Source organism: Equus asinus, chromosome 15, assembly GCF_041296235.1.
Source record: "Equus asinus isolate D_3611 breed Donkey chromosome 15, EquAss-T2T_v2, whole genome shotgun sequence".
NCBI lineage: Eukaryota > Metazoa > Chordata > Mammalia > Perissodactyla > Equidae > Equus > Equus asinus.
In genome coordinates this window covers 22512320-22534932 of record NC_091804.1, presented here as the reverse complement: position 1 = coordinate 22534932, position 22613 = coordinate 22512320, and the positions used below count along the sequence as shown (strand labels likewise).

Below are 22613 nucleotides of genomic sequence, written 5' to 3'. Positions count from 1 at the left end.
GCACAGAAGAGCATGCAGTGGGGAACTGTGGCTGGCCACGCACCTGAGTATCAGAGTGGATTCACGTCCATACGAAGCTGGGGTGGAGACAGTGGACAGACAGATGGTGAGACTAGAAGAGAGATGGCATGAGCCATGAAGGCCCAGCAAGTTCCCAGGTGTATCGAACTAAGGAGTTTCCCCTCTACCCTGGCACTGTCCTCAACAGGTCTGGGTACAAACTGGGAGGGAAACTGGGCTCCCACTACACCAGAGAGGTGGCCCAGAGCCACAAAGCCATGGAGACTCCAGCATTTCTCATTAAGGTTTTTTTTTTTAAAAGATTGGCACCTGTTGCATCTGTTGCCAATCTTTTTTTTTTCCTTCTCCCCAAGGCGCCCCCCCCCCAGTACATAGTTGTATATTCTGGTTGTGAGTGCCTCTGGTTGTGCTACGTGGGACCCTGCCCCAGCGTGGCCTTATGAGCAGCTCTATGTCAGCGCCCAGGATTCGAACCAGCAAAACCCTGGGCCGCTGAAGTAGAGTGCGTGAACTTAACCACTCAGCCATGGGACCAGCCCCTTCTCAAGAAGTTCTGAGGCCCAGGTGCAGTCAGCACAGCTGCCCTTACATTAAGACAAGGTCCACTCCTACCACATCTTCTACAAGGCCTAGCTAGGAAGCCCCAGCCACTGGCAAAGAGCAAATGCAAATCCAGCTTTATTGGTAAAATGGAACACACAGACTTTCCTCTGGGAGTTCCCACCTGGCCCAAGTAGCAACACCAACCAGAAGAAGGGATGGAGGAAGGGAGGTAGGGAGGGGAGGAGGAAGGAGGAGGGGAGAAGGAAGGAGGGAGGGAGGAAGGAACTGCAGACCAGGGTTTGAATGGGGACGTGGTCTCGGAAGGAGACGACTCAAGGCTCCAGGTGTGGGGGGGAGAGCAGGGAAGGAGGGGCAGCCCAAGACCCCACCGTCTAGAAGGGTAGCAGCTCTTCCACAGGGATGTTGAGGATGACGTCCATGTCTGGGGTGCACCTGGTAAGGAAGAGCAAAATGGGGTGTGAGAGGCCAAGCAGGGGCGCCAGAGCTGCAGGTGAGGGAGCATGTCTCCAGGGGAGCCCGGCTCTTCAGAACACTGGGACTCACATTCCAAAACACAGCCTGTGACCTTGCAGCCCAACTGTGCACATGTGCGTGTGCACACACACATCAAAAATGAAAAAGGAATGGGTTTGACAGGACTAAGGTTCCCCTACAGAGGTCCAAGGTCAAGGGGGAGCAGGAGCTCGGCTCTGCAATGCTGAGGCCCCTCAGAACGAGCACTCTCTTTGGAGCCAGGACGACTGGTTTAGAAATTCAGCTCTGTGTCACCTTGAGCATACTACTTCTCCTCTCTGAGCTTCACTCCTTCAGCTGGCACCTATGTAACAAGCACTCACTACGTGACAGACTCAGGCGGCCTCAGTTTCCTCACCTGTCAAAGGGGGTAATAATTCCAACCTCAGTGGTTGGTAGGAGGATTCAATGAGATCGTGCCAGCGTGTAGCAAGTGCTCAGTAAATGACAGGCATTATTCTGTCCACACGAGGAGCAAGAGAGATGGATTCCCATCTGCCAGCCATTTCCCATCTCAGTGAGCATCTCAGCCCCACCACATTTCCGGGGCGGCAGGATGACATCCTCTCTCCTCTCTCACGGTTTCAACAATCTACCCACGCCCTCTGAAGTCTCTAGGCATGAAATGTCAGGATGTCTGAATTTACAATTCAGAAAAAAAAAAAAGGAAGGAATGAAGATGAAGCCAATATGGCAAAAATATAACAACTTCTAAATGTAGATGGGCAACTAGGCATTCATTGTAATATTCTACTTTTCTGTGTATTTGAAATTTTTCATAATAGTAAAAAAAAAATGCATCTCTATACTGGTAACACCGAAATTTCCATCTCCAGCCAACACCTGTCTTCTGCGGTCTACACTCGCATACTCAATGCCTATCTGACGGCTCCACAGTGAGGTCTCATGTAAATCAAGTTGAACCGCTCAACTCTCGACTGGGGGTCCATCTATACACGTCTTTTGCCCCCGTCCCCAGTGTTCCCTACCTCTGGATTCAGCACCACCACCCACCCTGCTACAAAAGCCGGGAACCTAGGGGTCATTCCCGACACCTCCCTGTCCTGTACCTCCCACATCCAAACCTCCCCAAGTCCTACAGATTTTACCTTCTTATTTCTCCCACTCCTCTATATCCGCACCTCTTCTGCCACCCTCCTTGGCCAAGTCACTCCCACTCTCCCCTTGACAAACTGCCATCACACCCCGCTGGACGCCCAGCACCTACTCTGGCTCCTCTCCAATCCCTTCCCATGCTCTTTTCAAAGCAGCTTTGCTGGAATACAAATCTGCTGTTGACCACTCAGCTTAACAATTCTTTGCTTTTAGGATCAAGTACAAAACTCTTACCTTGACCTACAGGGCGCTGGGTGGAGGTCCCTATTACTCCCCATCACTCTGCATTCCAGCCACACTGGCCTCGTTCGGCTCCACGTAAACCTCAACCTCCCTCCTACCACAGGTCCCTCACGGCCTCAGTGCTCCACACATGGTCCAGGGACCAGCAGCGTCAGCATCAACCCAGAGCTTCTTAGAAATGCAGAATCTTGAGCCCCACTCCAGACCTATTGATCGGGAATCTGTTTTTTTTTTTTTCTTTTAACTTTATTTTTTAAAGTTATTTTGTTGAGGTCATAATGGCTTGTAACATTGTGTAATTTCAGGTATATATTATTATATTTCAGTTTCTGTATAGACTGAATCATGTTCACCACCAATAGTCTAATTTTTATCCCCTGTGCCCCTTTCACCCTCCCCCAGCCCCCTTCCCATTTAGTACCCACTGATCTGTTCTCCTCATCCATGTGTTTGTTTATCTTCCACATATGAGTGAAATCATATGGTAGCTGTCTTTCTCTGTCTGGCTTATTTCTCTCAGCATAATACTCTCAAGGTCCATCCGTGTTGTTGCAAACGGCATCTGCTTTTTAACAAGATCTCCAGGTGATTCCTGCGCATGTTCTGGAGAAGCTCTGTTGGCAGCGTGCCACTCCCACTTTTCAGGAGGCGAAAGTTTCTTCCTCCCCTGGTGTCCCTTCCACGTGGAAGGGCCTCACTGAGCATACTGCTCTGGCCTCTCTTCGCCCCTTTACTCACTCTGCCCCTAGAAAGGGGGCACCACTACCTGAAGGGTGAGTCTCTGAGAACCATGAGAGAGGAAAGGGGCACTGGCAGCGCGGTCCTGTCCCCTCTCAACAACGAGCAGCCAGCCAGGACTACGCTCTCCTCTGCACCCAGGCAGCTGCGCAGGGAGCTCAGTTTGCCTAATTCTGGGTTCAGTATTCAGAAGCAACATGCCTGGAGACATAAGCCACATTCTCTAAAATCAGCTTTATCAGAATAAAAGTGATAATCTGGCCCATGCCGGCCTTCCCCCCTCTAGTCTTCTTTCAGTGTGTTCCGAGCTCAGACAGTGACATCCCCAAGACCCCAGCACCACCACCTAGACAGGCCCTTCCTTCAGCTCCCTTTGCCTAGTGAACTTCCACACACTCTTCAGACCTCAGTTCAAATGTCACATTCTCAGGGAAACCTTCCTGGACCACCCCAGACTCCTCACTGTCCAGACATGCTCTCCTGATGCCATGTTCCTCTCCTTCGGCAGCTCTTGGCTCGGCTGCAACTGGACACTCATTTGTGGCCCATTATCGACGAATGTCTGGTCCCCTCCTGACTCCGTGGTGGCAGGGCTAAGTGTTGCTTACACTCACAGTGCCTGGCGCTTCACAGGCATCAAATCAGTGGCACTTTACATATTTGATAGTAATTTTTAAGGAAAAGAAGAGGAGGTAGAGAAGGAGGAAGCAAAGAGACAAGAGAAGGAGACAGAGACTAAGAAGAAGAAAAATTAAATAACTCAAACACCAGGATCTGTCCCACACGGAGGGCACTGCCCCAGGGTCCTGTGCCATCACAGAGAGGCTGAGCCCAGCGGGATCCCCAAGCACAGCCAGAGAGGGCCGGACCCCAGGGAGGACAGGCAGAGAACTGGTTTTAGAAGGAAGAAAGCTCTTCCTTTGGAGCCCATAAGTCTGCCAAGCAGGGAAGACATCCTCCTCTTCTTGCAGTGTATCTTCCAGGCCATTCTTCCCTGGAGCCAACCAACCCACTCAACTCCATCTTCCTGAACAAGCCAGGAGCTGAGGGGTACACCAGCTTGGTCAAAACACATGGGATCTGGAAACTAGAAGGGTCCATAGAGATGACCTGACTCGGCCTGCTGTGCACAGATGGGACACTGAGGGCCAGAGATGGGAGAGGTCACGTCTGCCACATGGTCAGTGGCAGCGCCCAGGCAAAAACCCAGGTGCCCCTCCTCCCTGTCCAGGGTTCTGCCTTCGACACAGGCTGCCTTCCCTGAGAACGGAGAGCCTCTTCGAGCCTGCAGCGCAGCTAGTTTAAGAGGCAGCTGCAAAAAGATCACGTACTTGGGTCTCCGAAGCAGAACGTCCGCAAATATGATGTCTCGGGGTTCCTGGAGCTGGACTTGGAGCTGCTGCACCTCAGCCCTTAATATGGGTATTTCCTCCTCAAAGTGCTTGATAAACTGAGGAGAGAGGCACAGCAGGGGAGAGTGAGAAGCCAAAACAGCCCAACCAAAGGGAGAAAACGGCAAAACGGACAAGGAATAAAGGGCAATAGCCTGGGCCTTGTCACCAGGACTTCCTAGACTCCAGAAAAGGGCCTCTCTGCGCAGGGCAGGGTTGGCTCACAAGTTAGGGACGATGTTTGCTGGTGCTGCAAAAAGTGAGGGATGCTGGAGAATGGAGACAGGTGGCAAAGAGATGGCAGTGCTTGATAATGAGGAATAATGGGGGCTGTCAGAAATGATGAAGGCCGCTCACACGGATAACTGATGAAGGTGCAAGATAACGAAAATTAATGCAAGAGGGTGGGGATGGTGAAGTTCATTAACACTGGCAATGAGCGATGGTCAACGACAAGAACTAAGAGCTGGAGAGACGGGGTGGCGAATGACAGAAAAATGATGGTTGAGTGGGTGATGCTGGGCGATGGTGCTAAAGGGGCACGAGCAGTGATGTTGGCCAGTGAGGCAAGGGCTAGGCTGGCACTCATCTCCTTCTCGGATGAACGGCCGGTGACGGTAATGGCGCTGGCATGGAGGAAGGCCAACACCAGAGTCAGAGACCTCCTGAGCACCAGATGATAATAAGCCTGACTCCCACGGGTCCTGGGGACCACTCCCCTTCTGCTCCCTGGCAGAGAGACCACTGCCTTCCTTGCCCACTCACTTCTCTGAACCGGCCCGTGCATTTCAGGATGTCCTGGCTGTCCCGAGTCTTCTGCAGGAGTGCCTCCTCATAGGGAGACTGGGTTTTCTGTGGAGGAAGGACAGGTCTGGCCCCCAAGTCCCTCTTCTTGGGCAGCAGTGCGTGGCAGACTGGTGGGGGTGCCGGGGGCCTGGAGGCAGAGGACGGGGAAGAAAGCAGGGGTGGGGGCAGCACCTGGATACCCACCACAGCGGGCTACTCACCACCACCAGAGACCTCAGAAGTTTTCTTTTCTTCTTCTGAATCTTGTTGGACAAAGACTCCAGGACCTTTCTACGCATCTCATTAAGGTCATCCAACTCATCCTGGGGGTCAGCAGGAGAGTGCTGGCCACCAGCTCTGCCTCCCGAATGCTCCAGTGGGGCAGGGCCAGGGGCTCACCTACCTGCTGGCTGTCCTTCACCTGCTGCAGCTGGCGCGCCAGGCTGGCAATCTGGACAGACCTGACAGGATACTCATGGTCCATGTAAGTGCTCAGGAAGCTCACTTCCTCCTTGGTCTTACGGATCCTGGCATTCAGCTGCTCCACCTGCCGCTCCAGGTCTGGAGAGGTGGGGAGGGACGGGAGGCAGGATCCTCCCTCAGGGACCCCTCTCGGGAGATCCGGGAGGCAAAGCTCTCCTTGGCCGCTGGACCGGGGTCTGGGCTGAAGTGAGCCCACACAGGCAGGGAGGTGTGAAAAGTTCAGCCCCTAGAGAGCCTTTCAGCCCCGCAGGCCTTACTGCGCCACCCTCGCCAAGCCTGTCGCTCTCTGGAGACCTGCGTCTCCTCACACACTCCCAAGGGACAAGCCCAGGGAGATGGGGTGACACTGGCTCCCAAGACACAACTCGGCAGGATGAAGAGAAAGCCTGTCCTGCCATCCTCCATGGAGGGGATCCCCAGAGTCCGAGGCTGCCAGGCACACCACCACTCCCCTCAGAAGGCTTCTAGTCTGCTCAGGGGAAAGAAACCACCGGCTCAGCGGGACGGAAGCCAGGAGACCTGGCATCTGGCCCAGCCAAGGATGCCCAGAGAGACCTCGGCAGGAAATAGAGGCAGGCTGGGCTTGGATTCTGGCTCCTAGCTGTATAACCTTCAGCAGACTACTTCACTTCCCTTAGCCTCAGTTTTCTCATCTGTAAAATGGGATGACAGTCCTGCCTCCCAGGTAGTTGTAAGGACTCAGAGTATGCCCATAAAAATGAAGACACACAGGCCTGGAAGTGCTAAGTGCTGGGTAAGTAGGCCATTAGCTGTGCATCTTAGCAATTCCCACTGCCTGAGAAGGGAGAGGATGGACCTGATGGCTTCTGAAAGGAACGTGCCAGGTGAATGCCCTGCAGCCGACCTCCCCAAGGGCCGCGGCTCGCCCCAGGGGTTCTTACGCCTCATCTTGGCTTCCTCCTTCTCCTGCCACTCCTGAAGCTCACACTTCATCTGCTGCAGCTTCTTCTTGTTGGAGTACTCCAAGATGTCCATGACGGTCTGTGGGAGTGCTGGGGTCAGCTCGCCCCCAGTCTCGCCGGCGCTGCCAAAGCACGGCTCTCAGGGGACTCAGCAAGTCTTCAGGGGAGCCCCCAAAGCCAACCCCACTCCCAGGCCCCAGCCCCTGACCAGAGGCTGGAAAGCAGTCCCCTACTGCCCTACCCCCCCAAACTTCCCCTTTCCCAGCACCCACCTCAGCCGACGGCCCTACCACACACCCAGGCCCACAGGCCCAAACCCAGGCATCAGTCCCCACTCTCCTCTCTCATCCAAAATGTCACCAAGCGACACCAAGAATGGATTTCAAACAGCTCTCACAGCTGTGCCCTTCTCTCCATTTCCACTGCTGCTATCTTACTCAAGTTCTTTTCACCGCCTGTCCAAAATATTGCAACAGCTACTCCTAACTGGTCCTCCTTTGATCGGCTCTCCACAAAGCAGCCAGAATGATCTTCCTTTAAAAAAGCAGCTGACCACATCCCTCTCCTATGTAAAGCCCTCCAGTGGCTCCCCTCTGCCCTGTAAATAAGGTCCAAACTCCTCACCTCAGCTGACAAAGCCCTCCTCAGTCTGGCCTGAGCCAATCTCAGCTCTCTCTGGTCCCTTCCTCACACCCTATCATCCAACCACACGAAGCAACATGTGGCTCCTGGAGCCAGCTATGCACCCTCCCATCCCAGGCCTTGTGTGCCCATTTCCTCTGCCTGGAACATGTGCCTGCTCTCTACCAGTTAGGTTTCAACTCACGCATCTCTTCCTCCAGGAAGCCTTCCTGACCCTCCCATGTCTGTGTCAGAAGGCCCCTCTCAGCTTCCCAAGTCCCCCATCCCCATCACAGTACACACAAAAGGCTTTCTACCTGCCTGTGACCCCACTAGAACAAGAGCTTGGTGTGGACGAGGTGTCCCACTGATCACTGTTTCCCAAGGGCCCATAGGAAGAACTTGGGATGAACGAAAAACGTAGAAATAGAGCAATGGAGGAGAATCAGACAACGACTGGTCCAGGTTTGGAGAATATTCTACTAAGTTTCTGGGGCTGAATAATTCTGTATGTCCTTGGTCCGTGTCATACACTGAATGGTGCACCTCCCCAACCTCCCCACGATGTAACTATATTTGGAGAGAGGGTCTTTAGTGAGGTAGTTATGGTTTAACCAGGTCAAAGGGTGGGGCTCCAATCTGAAACGAGTGTCCTTCTACGAAGAGGAAGAGACGTCAGAGATCACTCTCTCTCTCCACGCACGTACGGAGGAAAGGCCGTGTGAGGACACACAAGAAGGTGGCCACCTGCACCCAACGAGAGAGGCCTCCCCAGACACCAAGCCTGCTGGCACCTTGACCTTGGACTTCCCGCTCCAGACTGAAGAAATAAATTTCTGTCATTTAAGCCACCCGGTCAGTGGTATTTTGTTAGGGCAGCTCAAGCAGACCAGTGAAGTTCCCAAGAAGTCTGACGTTTCTCTTCATCTCGCAGGCTCCAGGGGAACCCAGTGCCTCTTCTCCTGGGCAGACTGCAGATGGAGGGACTGACTTCTCCATTACGCCATCTCCTCCCACTCTCCTCCAGCCCGCACTCCTGGATCCCCTGTGCTGACTTCCAGCCCTCTGCCCGCAGCTGCACAAGTCTCTCTCAGAGGAGGCGGAGGAGGCTCCCGGCTCTCTGCCAAGTCACTCTTCACCCACAGACCACAAGGGTCACCACTGGGTGAGGGTGGTGATCACAGCACGGTGGAAGGAACACAGATCCTGCCACCAGATGGCATGGGTTCCAATCCCAGCTCTGATCCTTGGTAGCTGGGTGACCTTGAGCAAGTCACTTAGCCTCTCTGTGTTTCCATTTCTTCATATGTAAAATAAAAATACTAATAATGCCCACCCCACAGGGTTGTTGTAAGAATTATATGAATATACACACAGCACTCAGTATTACACCGTGTAAGTATTTGCTAATGTTGATGGTGGGAGCAGCTACTTTCTCTTGCACACCAACTCTGTGCCAAGTACACCCCCACTTTGGGGTAAGTGCTACTGTGCCCCATTTCACAGACCTCAGAGGTTAACGCAAAGTTTCCAGCTAATAAGTGCTGGCGTTGGGATGAGGCCCCCATCTCAATCTGATTCCAAAGTCCAGGAAGGTGGGGCAAAGCGTGTAAGAGATGCATCTTCCAGATGGAAGCAGCAGCTTGTGTAACCGGCCGGGAGAGGCCGGGAGAGGGCAGGAGAGGGCGCCCAAGCGCTGAGGAGGGCGGTGCCTGGGCAGGACCGCAGCGCAGAGGGCAGAGGAGGGGCTGCGGGGCACCGCGGGGCCTCACCGCGAAGATGTCCTGCTGCTGCAGCATCGCGCGCACTTTCTGGGCCGCGCTGTCCTCCATGTCCTGGATGTTTCTGCCCAGCTCCCCATTGAGCCTGGTGAGGAAGTTCTCGTGGCTGCGGAGCTCCTGGAGCGAAGTGCGCCGGTTCCTGAGCATCATCTGCAGGAGAGAAGCGGGAGCGGGGCGGTGCTGCGCCGGGCGGCCAGAGCCTCCGGGAGCCTGGGGACCGCTTCCCTCCCGCCGCACGCCCGCCCCCTTGTGGCCTCGACTGGTCAATGCGACCCCATTGTCTGCGGGTCAGGGCACCCACAACTATTTCACTCATTCTGAAACGCCCATTTTCCTCTAATTTTACATCTCTGAGGTGGGGATGCATCTTACTAGTGGTGATGTGTCGCAATCTAATAGACAAATATCTTAGTAGTGGAAAAATAAAATAAAGATGTGCCTTATTATCAACGGCTCCTTAGAATCAATGAAATATAGTAGTGATAATCATAGAAAACACCCCAGGTGGGTAAGAACGTGGCAGAGGTGACCGGCTGTGTCTGGAGGAGAAGGGGGGAGGCAGAGTGGATGATAACCCCTCCCATTTCTCGTCAGGTAGCTCAGTGAGTACCCTCTCATTTTATACAACGCCCCTGCACAAACAATAAGAGTCACAGGGGTTCAGTGACTTATCTAAGGGCACCCTCAGCAGGTACCCAAATCTACAATAATAGTAACTGTTGAGGGCCTCCCATGTGTCAGGCACGGCACCTCACTGGGCACGTGGCACACACTATCAGTTCATTTTCCGACAGCTCTGTGTTTCCTAACTCTATTTTACTGATAGGTGGAAGCTCAGACGGGTTAAGCGATTTGCCCAAAGTCACACAGCCAGGAAGGAGTGGCACCAGAACTGGAAAGGCCAACTTCTGACTCCCCACGTCTTTCTTTCCACTACACTAAGACAAGGAATTGAGTGGGCTTAAAGCTGCAAAGCGTGGCTGAACCTTACAGTGATTAAAACTTCAATGTTAGGCCAAGGACTTGAATCCTTGGTTCAAATACCTGTTCTGCCATTCACCACCTAAGGGAAGCTGGACAAGTTAGTCAGCCTCCCAGAACCCTGCTCTACTCAAAGGTTAAGAAACTACTGCTGGCCTCAGAGAGCTGCTGTGAAAAATAAATGAGATAATACCCACAATTAAGCCACACTGTCTTGAACACTCAGTGTGCCCTCAGTGAATGCAGCTGATGCTACAGTAGTGCCCCCTTATCTGAGGTTCTGCTTTCCATGGTTTCAGTTACCCACGGTCTACCGCAGACGGAAAATATTACATGAAAAATTCCAGAAATACACAGTTCCTAAGTTCTAAATTGAGTGCCATGAGCAGCATGACAAAATCTGGTGCCATCCCCCTTGGTCCCATGGAGGACGTGAACCATCCCTTTGTCCAGCGTGTCCACACTCGATACACCACCACACTGCATGTCACTTAGTAGCTGTCTGGCTTATCAGATCAACTGCGGTGGTATCGCAGTGCTTGTGTTCAAGTAACTCTTATTTTACCTAATAATGGCCCCAGAACACCAGAGCAGTGATGCTGGCAATTCAGATACGCCAAAGAGAAGCCCTAAACTGCTTCCTTTAAGTGAAAAGGTGACAGTTCTCAACAAGGAGAGAAAAAAAACTGTATGCTGAGGTTGCTAAGATTTATGGTAACTTTTCTAACAGTATATTATTATAATTGTTCTATTTTATTATTAGTTATTGTTATTAATCTCTCACTGTGCCTAATTTATAAATTGTGCTTTATCATAGCTATGTATGTATAGGAAAAAATAGTATAGATAGGGTTTGGGACTATCCATGGTTTCAGGCATCCACTGGGGGTCTTGGAACGCATCCCCCACCGATAAGCGGGGACTCCTATACTCTCACCAGCTCTAGCCCTCCAGCTCTGCCATATCTATGCGCTCTCTTCTTTATTCCTTCTGTCCCTCATCATTTCTCTGTGCTTTGCTAGAAACTACCCCTTCCTAGCCCTCGGCTCCCATATTCCTCACACAATAGTAAAAGGAATAGTGCAAACATATGGAGTGCTTGTTATGTGCCCGAAACTGTGCTAAGCACTTCACGCGCGCTACCTCGCTCAGCACTCTCATTATAATGCCCCCCTTTACGGAAACACAAACCCGAGGGTCAGAGAGACTCAGTAACTTACCCAAGGTCACTCAGAGCAGAGCTGCTGTCCTTAAAGTCTGGGCTCCTAGCCACTCTGCTATCTTGCCTTCACATCTCCAGAACAAAACATCCCCAAACATGGCCCACAGGGACCAGAAGCATCTTGTGAAAATGCTAGTCTCCACGTCTCGGGCCCACTGAGCCAGCATCCTGGGATCAGTACTAACACACGCCCCCTGCCAGGTGACTCTGATAGACTGCAGAATTAACGGCCCCTGCCCGAGAAGGGGATCCCCCCTGACCCCCAGATCTGGTGCAGAAACCCTGGTTTGTTTCCTTCCTGACCCATGCCCCAATTTGCAATCACATAATTACAGGTTGTAATTACGTCTCCCCCTTTCCCAATTTATTTTTCTCCTAGGACTTATTACCACCCAACATAACAAATATTTTTCTTGTTATCTTGTTTTTTGTTTGTCCCCCTCACTAGAATGTCACAGCCAGGAGGCAGTGGCATTTCTTGTTCTGTGCCTGGGGCTCCATGAGTACGAGCTGCAGAAACAGAGGACTAGCTATTCTTTGGGTTTTTTAAGTTCATTTATTATGTGTCTCCCCACTAAAGAGTAAGCTCCATAACACCACAAATTCTGAGTGCCGTGTTCACGGCTATGTCGTCACCACCCAGCATGGTGCCTGGCACACAGGAGGCACTCTCTCAAGAGTTGTAGATTGAATAAATAATTGTCCTGAGGCTAAGGGTCAGTCAGGATCCTATTCCATCTCCAAGAACAAACCAACTGCCTATTTTCTACCCCCTCCTCTGTTTCCCCTTTGTGCCCACAGTTTATTCTCCACACAGCAGCAGGAGCCCAAGGACCCCTAAGTCCAGTCACGTCCCTGCTCCACTTGAATCCTCCTGGGTCTCCTGTCTTACTCAGCATAAAACGCAAAGCCTAATCACGGACTCCAGAGCCGTATCGAGCTATCCCCAGTACCCCCTCCACCCTACTGTCGTTCCTCCCCATCACCTGCTCCAGCCACACCGACCTCACACCAACCTCAGGGCCTTAGCACTTGCAGTTCCTCTGCCTGGAACATTCCTCCCTCAGATGTCACCACCTTAGCGGCCTTCCCTGACCACTCTGCCTAAAACAGTCACAGCCACTCCCTCCTCTGTGCTTCTCTAGCCCCCTAACCTTATCCTAACACTTCTTATGATCACTACACACATTTTATATTTATTGGTCTTGTTTATTGTCCATCTCCCTCAGTAGAATGTGAGCTCCCTAAGGTCAGAGGTCACATCGCTGGGGAATCTCCACACTTAGAACAGGGCCTGGCACATAGTAGGTGCTCAAGAAATATGTGTTGACCAACTAAACGAATGAATGATTACAAGACAGTATAAAGAACTGGTTAGGAGCACGGGTTTCAGAGCCAGATTGTCCAAGTTCATGTTTCATATCAAAGAAAAACATATAAACCCTTCTAAATCAGGATAAAAGTAATATCAGAAATAGTGCCTCCCTTAGGAATGCTGGGCCACCTCTAAACCGTTTTGCAAAAATGAAGGTTAAAGGGGAAAAAAGATTTCAAAGCAAACACATTTTCCCCTATTTCTTTATATAGTAGCCTTTGTTCTCTGAGCTATTGAAAACTTTCTGGAAGAAGTTAAGAATTCCCCCAGAGTATTTTGTAGTATTTTAGTACTTTACTTTCTGCTAGGGACACTAAAGACCCCTCTTCTTTTAGTCATTTCAAATACTTTGAAACATTGTTGAGAAGCCATAAAAAACTGTGGATGGTGAGAAAATTATCTAAAATTCTATCAGTGGATGTGAAAAATTTAACAGCAAGCTTCTGAGCCTTGCTTCAAGGTGCACTGTATTCCATGAAAGGTTCGTTTACTGGAAATTTTTAAATGAACAAGCCACTAGATTGTGTTGTTAACGCAGTGAAATAAAAAGTGATTCTGATCGTCTTCCCGAGTCTTCCGCACAACAGCGAACATTGGGCTTCGCCGGCTTTGACTTCTGGGGCTGCCACTTTCTGGCCATGTGACCTGATGCAAGTCATTTACCTCCCTGTACCTCAGTTTCCCCATCTGTAAAGCAGGGCTGATGAGAAGTGTGCCCAGGAGGCTGCTGTGAGGAGGAAACGGACCAGGTGCTCCGCGCGGGTGTGCTGTGGCCCCACCCCGCCCCGCCCCACGCCCCAGTGCCTGTGGGAGGACACTGCTCACACCTTCATCAGCCGGATGCTGGCCTGTGTCTTCCCCGAGTCCAGCTTCCCTCTGCGCAGGTCTTGTGGATTCCTCGGCTGGCTCGTCATCAACATGGTGGGCTTGGAATACAGCCCTAGGGCATGGGAAGGGCAGAGAGAGAGTGAGGGTACAGGCAGGGCTGGGGCCAGGTCCAGGGAAGGCCCCATCCATGAGAGATGGCCCAGGCCCAGCCCCACCCACTCACGGCCTTAAAAGGTGTGACAGTGAGACAGAGGATGACACTCACATCCATCAATAAGCTCCCAGGCCCCACTCTGGGCCTTGATAGAAGGGACGGAGGAACCTGGGGACTTGCACACACCATAGTGACTGTGGGTATGGACACAGGGGAGGAAAGAGGTAGCAAGAGGAGATGGCCAGGCACCCCCAATCCCTCCCACCAACCTGGCCGGTGGCAGGGTCAGATAGGGTAGGGGTAAACAGCAAGAACTAATGAGCCAGATGGTCTGGGTTTGAATCCAGGCTCTCCCTTCTACTAGCTGTGTGACCTTGGGCAGGTCACATGACCTCTCTGTCCCTCAGTTTTCCCATCTGTAAAATAGGAATCATCATCATGCCTAGCTCATAGGGTTGTTATGGAGATTCAATAAGTTACCATACTTTACAGTGTTTGGGATGGTGCCTGACACACACTCAGCGCTGAATCTACATTACTCATTATTTATTATTACTAATGACCTGAGAATGGGGATCAGGACCACAGCCCCCGACAAAGGCACAGGAGCTATGCAAAACTCCAACTGGCTGTCTCTGAAATACCTATAAAGGCTGTGCTCTGCCCAATAAGGAGGATATGAACATAAACCAGGTCGGAATAAGGCACTTAGAGCGCATGTTCTTAGGATCCCCGCTTCCTCTGGGTCCTCCATCAGCATGAGACAAACACCCAAACTGTCACCACCGCTGTGGCTGCAGCCTCAGCGCCACCAACATCCCTGCTCCAGGTGCAACCCGGGGCATTTCAGAAAAATATTGTTTCTTTAATGGGTCAATATCCTTAACCCTGGAAAATCTTAGTATTACGTATTGAAGTGATGAAGTAAATTAAAATAAGTTTGTGTTAAAGTTATGAATTATCCGTATATATCTGGTATTTAATTGTATTGTTTAAGAGATGGAATGATTCACAGATTAATCTTGTGGTTCGAATTTGAAATGTGTAAATGAGAATTTGATTTAGATCTAAGTTGACAGGTTTAAGACACTCTTATGAGATGCGTATAAATTACCAAAAATTTCACGAGAACATAAGATTACCCATATTTAGAAGTTTATTTATTAGATGTACAAGAATTATTTAAATACCAAATGGTTTTTGTTAATCAGACAAGTGGACTATTTGAAAATGAATATATTAAATTTTAAAATGTGGCTTCAAAGGTTTAGGGGAATTTAATTAACCAAGTTCTGAAATTCCCCTTACAAGCGTTCATAAAAATTAGAAGATTTTTAAACTGAACTTAAATACTTAGGAAGATTTGCAGCCTTAATAATGAGTATTTCTTTTCCATTAGTTGTAGTAGCCCTGATTTATCTTTTTTTAATTAAACTTTTTATTTTGAGATAACTTCAGGCTACACGCAATTTTAAGCAATAATATGGAGAAATCCTATGGACCTTAACTCAAGTTTCTCCGAACGGTAGCATCTCGCAAAACTAAGAACAATACCACAGCCAGGATACTGACGTTAAGACGGGCAAGACACGGAACATTTCCATCACCACAGGGATGGCTCATGTTGCCATTTAGAGCCATACCCACTTCCCTCCCCTTACCATCCTCCCCTCACCTCCATCCCTAGCTCCTGGCAATCACTAATCCATTCTCCGTTTCTATAATTTTGTCAACCCAGAATGTTATCTAAATGGAATCACACAGTATATAACTTCTGGGCTTGGCTTTTTTTCACTCTGTACAATTCTCTGGAGATTCATCCAAGTTATTGAGCATACGGATAGTTCTTTTCTCTTTATTGCTGTATAGTATTCCATGGTGTGGATGTAACATAGTTTGTCTAATAGTCACCCATGAAAGGACATCTAGATTGCTCCCATTTTGGGGGTATTATGAGTAAGGCTGCTATGAAACATTCATGCACTGGTTTGTGTGTGACCATAAGTTTTCATTCCTCTGGAATAAATGCCCAAGTGTGCAACTGTTGAATCGTTATGGGAATTGCATGTTTAATTTCATTAGAAACTGCCATACTCTTTTCCAGAGTGGCTGCACCATTTTACCTCCCCATCAGTAACGTATGCACGATCCAGCTTCTCCTCTTTGCCAACACTGGGTGTTGTCACTATTTCTCATTTAGCCATCCTGATAAGTGTGTGGTGGCATCTCATTGTAGTTTAACTAATGGATAACGGTGTTGGATTTCTTTTCATGTGCTTATTTACCATCGATATGTCCTCTTCAGTGAAATGTCTCCTCATGTCTTTTACCCATTTTCTAACTGAATTATCCTTCTGTTGAGTTTTTAAAGTTCTTGATATATCCTACAATGCAGTCCTTCATCAGATGTGCTTTGCAAATATTTCCTCCAAGTCTGTAGCTTGTCTTTTCATCCCTTAACCGAGTCTTAATAGAACAAAAGTTTTTAATTTTGATGAAGTTCAACTTATCCATTTATTTCATTTTTCTTTTACAGATCAAGCTGTTGGTGTAAAATCTAAGAGCTCTTCATTTGGCCATCGATCCCAAATATTTTTCTCTCATGTTTTTTTCTAAAAATTTTAGAAGCAACCTAGGTGCCCATCAAGGGACGAATGGATAAGGAAGATGTAGTATATATACACAATAGAATACTACTTGGCTATAAAAAGGATGAAATCTTGCCATTTGCGACAACATGGATGGACCTTGAGGGTATTATGCTAAGCAAAATAAGTCAGAGGGAGAAAGTCAATACTGTATGATCTCGCTCATAAAAACAACAAACACAGAGAAACAGACATTAGATTGGTGGTTACCAGAGGGAAAGGCAGGAGGGTAAAAGGGGTGATTAGGCACGTGTCTGGTGACGGATTATAATTAGCCTTTGGGTGGCGAACACGATGTAATCTACAGGGAAATCAAAATATAATGATGTACACCTGAAATTTTTAAAAAATAAAATAAAGTTTAACAGTTTTAGATTTTACATTTAATTTTGATTTCATTTTACATTTACTTTTGAGTTAATTTTTGTATAAGTTGTGAGACTTAAATCGAGGTTCTTTTTTTTGCCTATGGATGTCCAATTGCTCCAGCACCATTTGTGGAAAGGGCTTTCTTGCCTTCGCTGAATTGCTTTTGCACCTTTGTCAAGAATCAGTGGGGCAGGGCTGGCCTGTGGCACAGCGGTTAAGTTCGCATGTTCCGCTTCAGCGGCGTGGGGTTCACCTGTTCGGATCCCGGGTGTGGACATGGCATCGCTTGTCCAGCCATGCTGTGGTGGGCGTCCCACATATAAAGTAGAGGAAGATGGGCACCGATGTTAGCTCAGGGCCAGTCTTCCTCAGCAAAAAGAGGAGGATTGGCAGCAGATGTTAGCTCAGGGCTAATCTTCCCCCCACTCCAAAAAAAAGCATCAGTGGGGCATATTTGTGTGGCTCTGTTTCTGGTTTCTCTATGCTGTTCCATTGATCTGTGTGTCTATTTATCTGCCCATAATACACTGCCTTGATTACTACAGCTATATAGTAGCCCTTAATATCAGGTGAAGTGATTCTTTCCACGTTATTCTTCTTTTTCAATATTGTCTTATCCATTCTAGGACCTTGCTTTTCTATAGAAATTACAGAATAAACCTATGTCTACAAAATACCTTGCTGGGCTTTTGATAGGAAGTCCGTTAAACATATAGATCAACTTGGGGAGAGCTGACATCTTTACTATGCTGAGTCTTCCAATCCATGAACATAGTATGGCTCTCCATTTATTTAGGTCTTCTTTGACTTCTTTCATCAGCATTATGTAATTTTCAGCATTCAGATCCTGTACATATCTTAAGTTTATACCTAAATACATCATTTTCTTTGGAGTGAATGTAAATTTATTGGGTTTTTTTTATTTTGGTTTCCAGACATTCACAGAAATGTGACTGATTTTTGTGTGTTGTGCTTGTATGCTGAGACCCTGATGAACTCACTTAACAACTCCAGTTTCTGTTAGATTTCGTAGATTCCTTAAGATTTTCTATGTAGATAGTAGTGTTGTCTGTAAGCGAGGACAGTCAAATAATTCTATCTGACTCATCTCAGTGCTGGCGTCTGTCTTTTCTCGTGCGTGTTGTGATTTTCCTTATTCCTGGTATGACAAGTGATTTTGACTGAACCCTCGATGTTTCCGATATTACTCCGGTTCTATTTAATCTTCTTTTCAGAAGACAGTCCCCTGCCGCGATGCAGCAGGAAGGCCAGACGACTGTACATGCTCCCCTCTGGCAGCCCACCTTCTTCTTTCAGGTTTTCAGAGTCTTCCTATGTTTGTCTGTTGTGTTATGTGCAGGGTTTTTCAGCTGTAAAAGGGAAGACCACGAAGGAATGGGCTACTCCATCTTGGTGGATTCCACTGATTTACCTTTTTTAATAGACAAAAGCTGCCATCAAGGACATGATTTTGCACAAGATGTGTTACCAACCTAAGCTTCAGGTTCCTCATCTGGAAAATGGTGACGACGCCACCTCCCAGGTCATCGCAAGGAATGAATGAGATGATGTCCTCCTTCTATCACAGGTGTATTTAAAGTTTTGCGTAGTTACGTGTTTGAGGTCGGGACCATGAACTCAATGCAGCTAGACACTCAATCTGTCTCCTTCACCACGAGTCAACAACACTCAGCCCAGTGCCAGGCCTGGGGGGCTCAGCAAATGGTTGCTGCTGAATGAATATACGAACGAACGAACGAATGAAAGAGGCTCTACAGCAGAGCCTGACACAGAAGAAGTCCTCAGCAGATGGTAGCTATTTTCATCATTATTATTTACAGAGATTATTTCATCTGCACAAGGCAGAATCTTTGTGCCCATTTCCACAGGGAAGGGAACCGAGTCTGAGATAGGCAGCTTAGATGGAATTGCCAGCAGGAAGGGAAACTGGAACGCCACCTCAGGTCTGTATTTCTCCAGTGCCCACACTCTCTCCACCTACATGTGGTTAAGACTGTGGGTCCTGGAGCCTAACTGCCGAATGTCACAGTCTGGCGATGCCCCCTCCTACCGTGTGAGACCTTGGGAGTTACACCTGTCTGTGCCTCATCTGCAAGAGGAGGTGAGAGTAACAGCACCCACCTCGCAGGGCTGTTGGGAAGATTAAATGAAGCAACACATGTAAAGTGCTGAGAACAGTATCTGGGACATAACAAGTGCTTGGTATATGTTAATGCTCTTGTTTTTGTTGTGTCTGTTACATACCTCACTGCCTCCCCAGTGAAAGAAAAGGGCAAGAGTTTCCTTCTAGATGCTGTCTGAATAGGGTCTAGGGCCAAAGACAAAAACTCTGCCACCACCACCAGGCCTTGCTCATCACTCTACAACAATGACTCTCAACAGAGGTGTTTTAGATACATTGGCAGGGGAGATTTGTGGTTCTCACAAATCTTGGGGGGCCCTACTGGCATTTGTGGGTGGGGACCAGGGATGCTAGACATCGCCCGGAATAGGACAGCCCACAGAACACAGAATTCCCCTGTGTCCTGCATGATTTTCCAAAGTCCTACCAGACGCTAATGTAGGTGAAAACCCTATTTATGATCTGATCCCAGAACCTGACTCTGTTTTACATATAAACACGAAGAATATTTTTCAGGATTTTACTGTAATGCCAAATTTTCCAAGAAAGCAGCTGCAAGCAAGGGAAGATAAGAGATGGGCACCACTTTGGAAATCACGACTGCAATAAAAAACCCCCCTTGGTATTGGAGCCCCCAGGATCCCACCATGTGTCACTCTGCATTTGCAACCGTTACACTCACTGTGACTCTACATTAATGAGTAAGTTTCTGAGTACTTTATCGTGCCTTCTAGTGGAGTCCACCCTGAGCATTTACATACTGACATGGATGTTATTTAAACATAAATAACTTTCCTTTTATTTTTCCTTTACATTTCAATTATGGCATTACAGTGATTTTTTTTAATAATTATATACACAGGTAGATTATATTATCTACGAAGTTCATTTCAGGATACTAAAGGAGTATTACAAAATATATTTGCTATTAAAAGGAGTGTTGAGGGCCAGCCTGATGGTGTAGTAACTGAGTTCGTGTGCTCCACTTTGGAGGCCCAGGGGTCACAGGTTTGAATCCCAGGCACAGACCTACACACTGCTCATCAAGCCATGCTGTGGCGGCATCCCACATACAAAATAGAGGAAGACTGGCAAAGATGTTAGCTCAGGGCCAATCTTCCTCACACAGACACACACACACAAAAAAAGGAGTGTTGGGTCTGACAAGGTTCAGCAACAATGCTTTACATAGCTCTCCTCATTTAATTCTCATAACAATACTATGAGGTAAGTATGAGTGTCCTCATTTCACAAATCAGGAAACTAAAGGTCTGAGAAATGAATGACTTTTCCAAGTGAGTAAAAGGCAAAGCCAAGCTATGAACCCATGTCTGCCTGGGCAAGGGCCTCAGAACTCCCCTGGAAGGCATGACAATGAAGTGACAGAGATTATCCTGAGTTTACTAAACTGTTTTCTTTTCCTCCTGGACACACAGCTGGACTACATTTCCCATCTTCCCTGTGGTTAGGGGTGGTCCTATGAGTTATGGTCACTGGAATATGAGTGGAAGTGATATGTATCACTTCAAGTCTGGGCCTCCGAGAAAAAACTACCCACAAAATCATCCATATTCTTGCTCTCTCTCTCTTCCCTCTCTGCCAGTTGGATACAGAAGAATCTAGCAGAGGATTTCAAGGCCTTACAAAACCTCAGAGCCACAATGTTGAAGGAGGCTGGATCCCCGAATGGTCATATGGAAAAGATTACCTCCTCCCATCCTCATCTGCAAATGTACTTTGACATAAATGAGAAATAAACTTCTGTTTTCGTACTTGAAAGCTGGGAACTGTTTGGTATAGCAGTTAGCCCACCCTAATATAAATGATGTCATCAAGAGCCAAGAGCATCCACTCTATCCTGTCCCCAACCCCCAGGCCAGCCCCCCAGTATCTGCCCACCTGGCTGGACGCTAGTCAAAGTCTTCATTTTGCTCTTCTTCTGGCCGCTGGTTTGTACGACTGGAGGCAGAGTAGATGACTTGGTCCTCTGCTTGGACCTCTGCCATGGATCATAATCCTACCGGACATAACTCAGTCAGTCACCAGGCACGATGTGTTGGAATCCCAGCTTCACCCCTTACAAATACCTGTGACCTTGAGCAAGTGATTTTACCTCTCTGAGCCTCAATTTTCCCATCTGTAAACAGGGTCTAACTACAAAACCTCCATGGGTTGATGCAAGAATTTGGTTAGATGATATTTGTGAAGCATGTGGTAAGTGCTCCAAAAACGTTAGCTATCACTTTTTTATCAGCCAGCCAAAATTTACTAAGCACATCCAGGCTGTGAGGTGCTAAGAATTGTGAGGAACAGAAGGCATGGAAAAGACCCAATAGGAACCCAGAGCAGCGATGAGAGAGAATAATTAAGACAGAAGCATAATATACTCTTGCATTCTGATATAGCGGTGAGAAAACTGACGTTGACATGCTTGTCTCGTGTCCCACAACAAATGTGTGACACAGCTGGACCTGGGGTTCAGGTCTCCGGACTCTGCCACCCGGGACAGTCACCACCGTGAGGGTTGAGCGCAGGCAGCTGCAGGCCCAGGGTGAGCGAGCCCCCATCTCCACCCAGCCCTCACGTACTCACCAGAATCTGGAACTTCTGCATCGTGGAGGGAATCCCAGAGTGGTCGGGTCTGCAAAGAGTTGGGGCGGGAAAGAACTTCCATCATTCCCAACTCATGGGGCTGCAAGCACCAAACGTGAAACAGGCGAAACCGCAGTTTACCAGGGACTCGAGCAGAGCCGGAGCCCGAAGAGCGCGAGGAGAGGCGGGGCTAGGAGATGTGGGCGGGGAGAGGGCGGAGCCAGGAGGCGGCGGGACGAGCGAGGACCCGCCAGGGCAGGGGGGCACGCATGCGCCCTCCGCCACCCCTCGGCGCTTCAATACCTACTTCGCAAAGACCCGCGCCATTGGGGAAAATGGAAGAAGAGTTGTGAGTCCCTGGGGCCCGGATCCCTTGGGAGGTCTATTTATTCGGCTTCTCCAGCTTCCTTGTCTCAGCGTGGATCGCGCGGTAACCTTAGCCACTCAAACTTCCCAGCAAGACCGGACGCTTTCTCTCGTCTCCCGTCTCCACGGAGACGGACGCAGACTACCGAGCGCCTAGAGGGACTAATCTCTTAAAGCAAAATGTAGCTCTCCAAATTCTTCTCAATTTGGTTTCAAGTACATGTCAGCTGGCCCCGCCCATCATCTTAAAGAGTTATGTCAGATTTCTCCACTCTTATTAAACCTCCATCGCTTCCTTCTCCATCCTTAGTCTTCCATAATGACTTTGCTTCCTGTTTCACTAAGAAAATCGTGGGGAAATGAGATATCACCTCGCAGTGGTCAGAATCTGTATTATTAAAAAGACAGGAAATAAGTGTTGGGGAGGATGTAGAAAAGGGAACCCTCGTACACTGCTGGTGGGAATGTAAATTGGTGCAGCCACTATGGAAAACAGTATGGAGACTCCTCAAAAACTTAAAAGTAGAAATACGATATGATCCAGCTATTCCACTTCTGGCTATTTATCCAAAGAACACAAAAACACTAATTTGGAAAGATATATGCACTCCTGTGTTCATTCCAGCATTGTTCACAATAGCCAAGACTTAGAAACAACCTAAGCGCCCATTGGTTGATGAATGGGTAAAGAATATGTGGTATATATATGTATGTATAACGGACTACTACTCAGCCATTTAAAAAAAAATGAAATC

The 22613-nt window shown here is 48.6% G+C and overlaps 1 protein-coding gene across 4 annotated transcripts; it reads right to left on the bottom strand.

Annotated features, from left to right (window-relative positions):
- Positions 1-641: 641 nt before the first annotated feature.
- On the bottom strand, positions 642-22002 carry C15H20orf96 (chromosome 15 C20orf96 homolog). 4 transcript variants are annotated; one of them, XM_014845018.3, is made up of 11 exons: positions 21800-22002; positions 21493-21541; positions 20800-20917; positions 13586-13698; positions 9172-9330; positions 6758-6857; positions 5776-5933; positions 5594-5695; positions 5352-5438; positions 4527-4645; positions 642-1017 (listed from the first exon to the last, which is right to left on the bottom strand). In XM_014845018.3, exons 1-11 carry the CDS (start codon positions 21817-21819, stop codon positions 957-959), a joined length of 1086 nt encoding a protein of 361 aa, XP_014700504.1. In that variant the 5' UTR covers positions 21820-22002; the 3' UTR covers positions 642-956. The 4 variants fall into 4 exon arrangements, with proteins under 4 accessions (XP_014700504.1, XP_070341810.1, XP_070341811.1 ...); XM_070485709.1 differs by lacking the exon at positions 642-1017 and having other exon boundaries at positions 2713-4645; positions 21800-21977; XM_070485710.1 differs by lacking the exons at positions 642-1017; positions 21800-22002 and adding an exon at positions 21634-21677 and having other exon boundaries at positions 2713-4645.
- Positions 22003-22613: the final 611 nt, after the last annotated feature.

Bases quoted from the DNA above. Each gene is read 5' to 3' on its own strand.
- C15H20orf96 (XM_070485709.1), bottom strand. From the start codon at position 21,819: ATGGCGCGGGTCTTTGCGAA. The intron at 21,542-21,799 runs GTAGGTATTGAA...AACTCTTTGCAG, and splicing joins ATGGCGCGGGTCTTTGCGAA to ACCCGACCACTCTGGGATTC. The intron at 4,646-5,351 runs GTGAGTGGGCAA...CTCTCTCCTCAG, and splicing joins GCACGGGCCGGTTCAGAGAA to TTTATCAAGCACTTTGAGGA.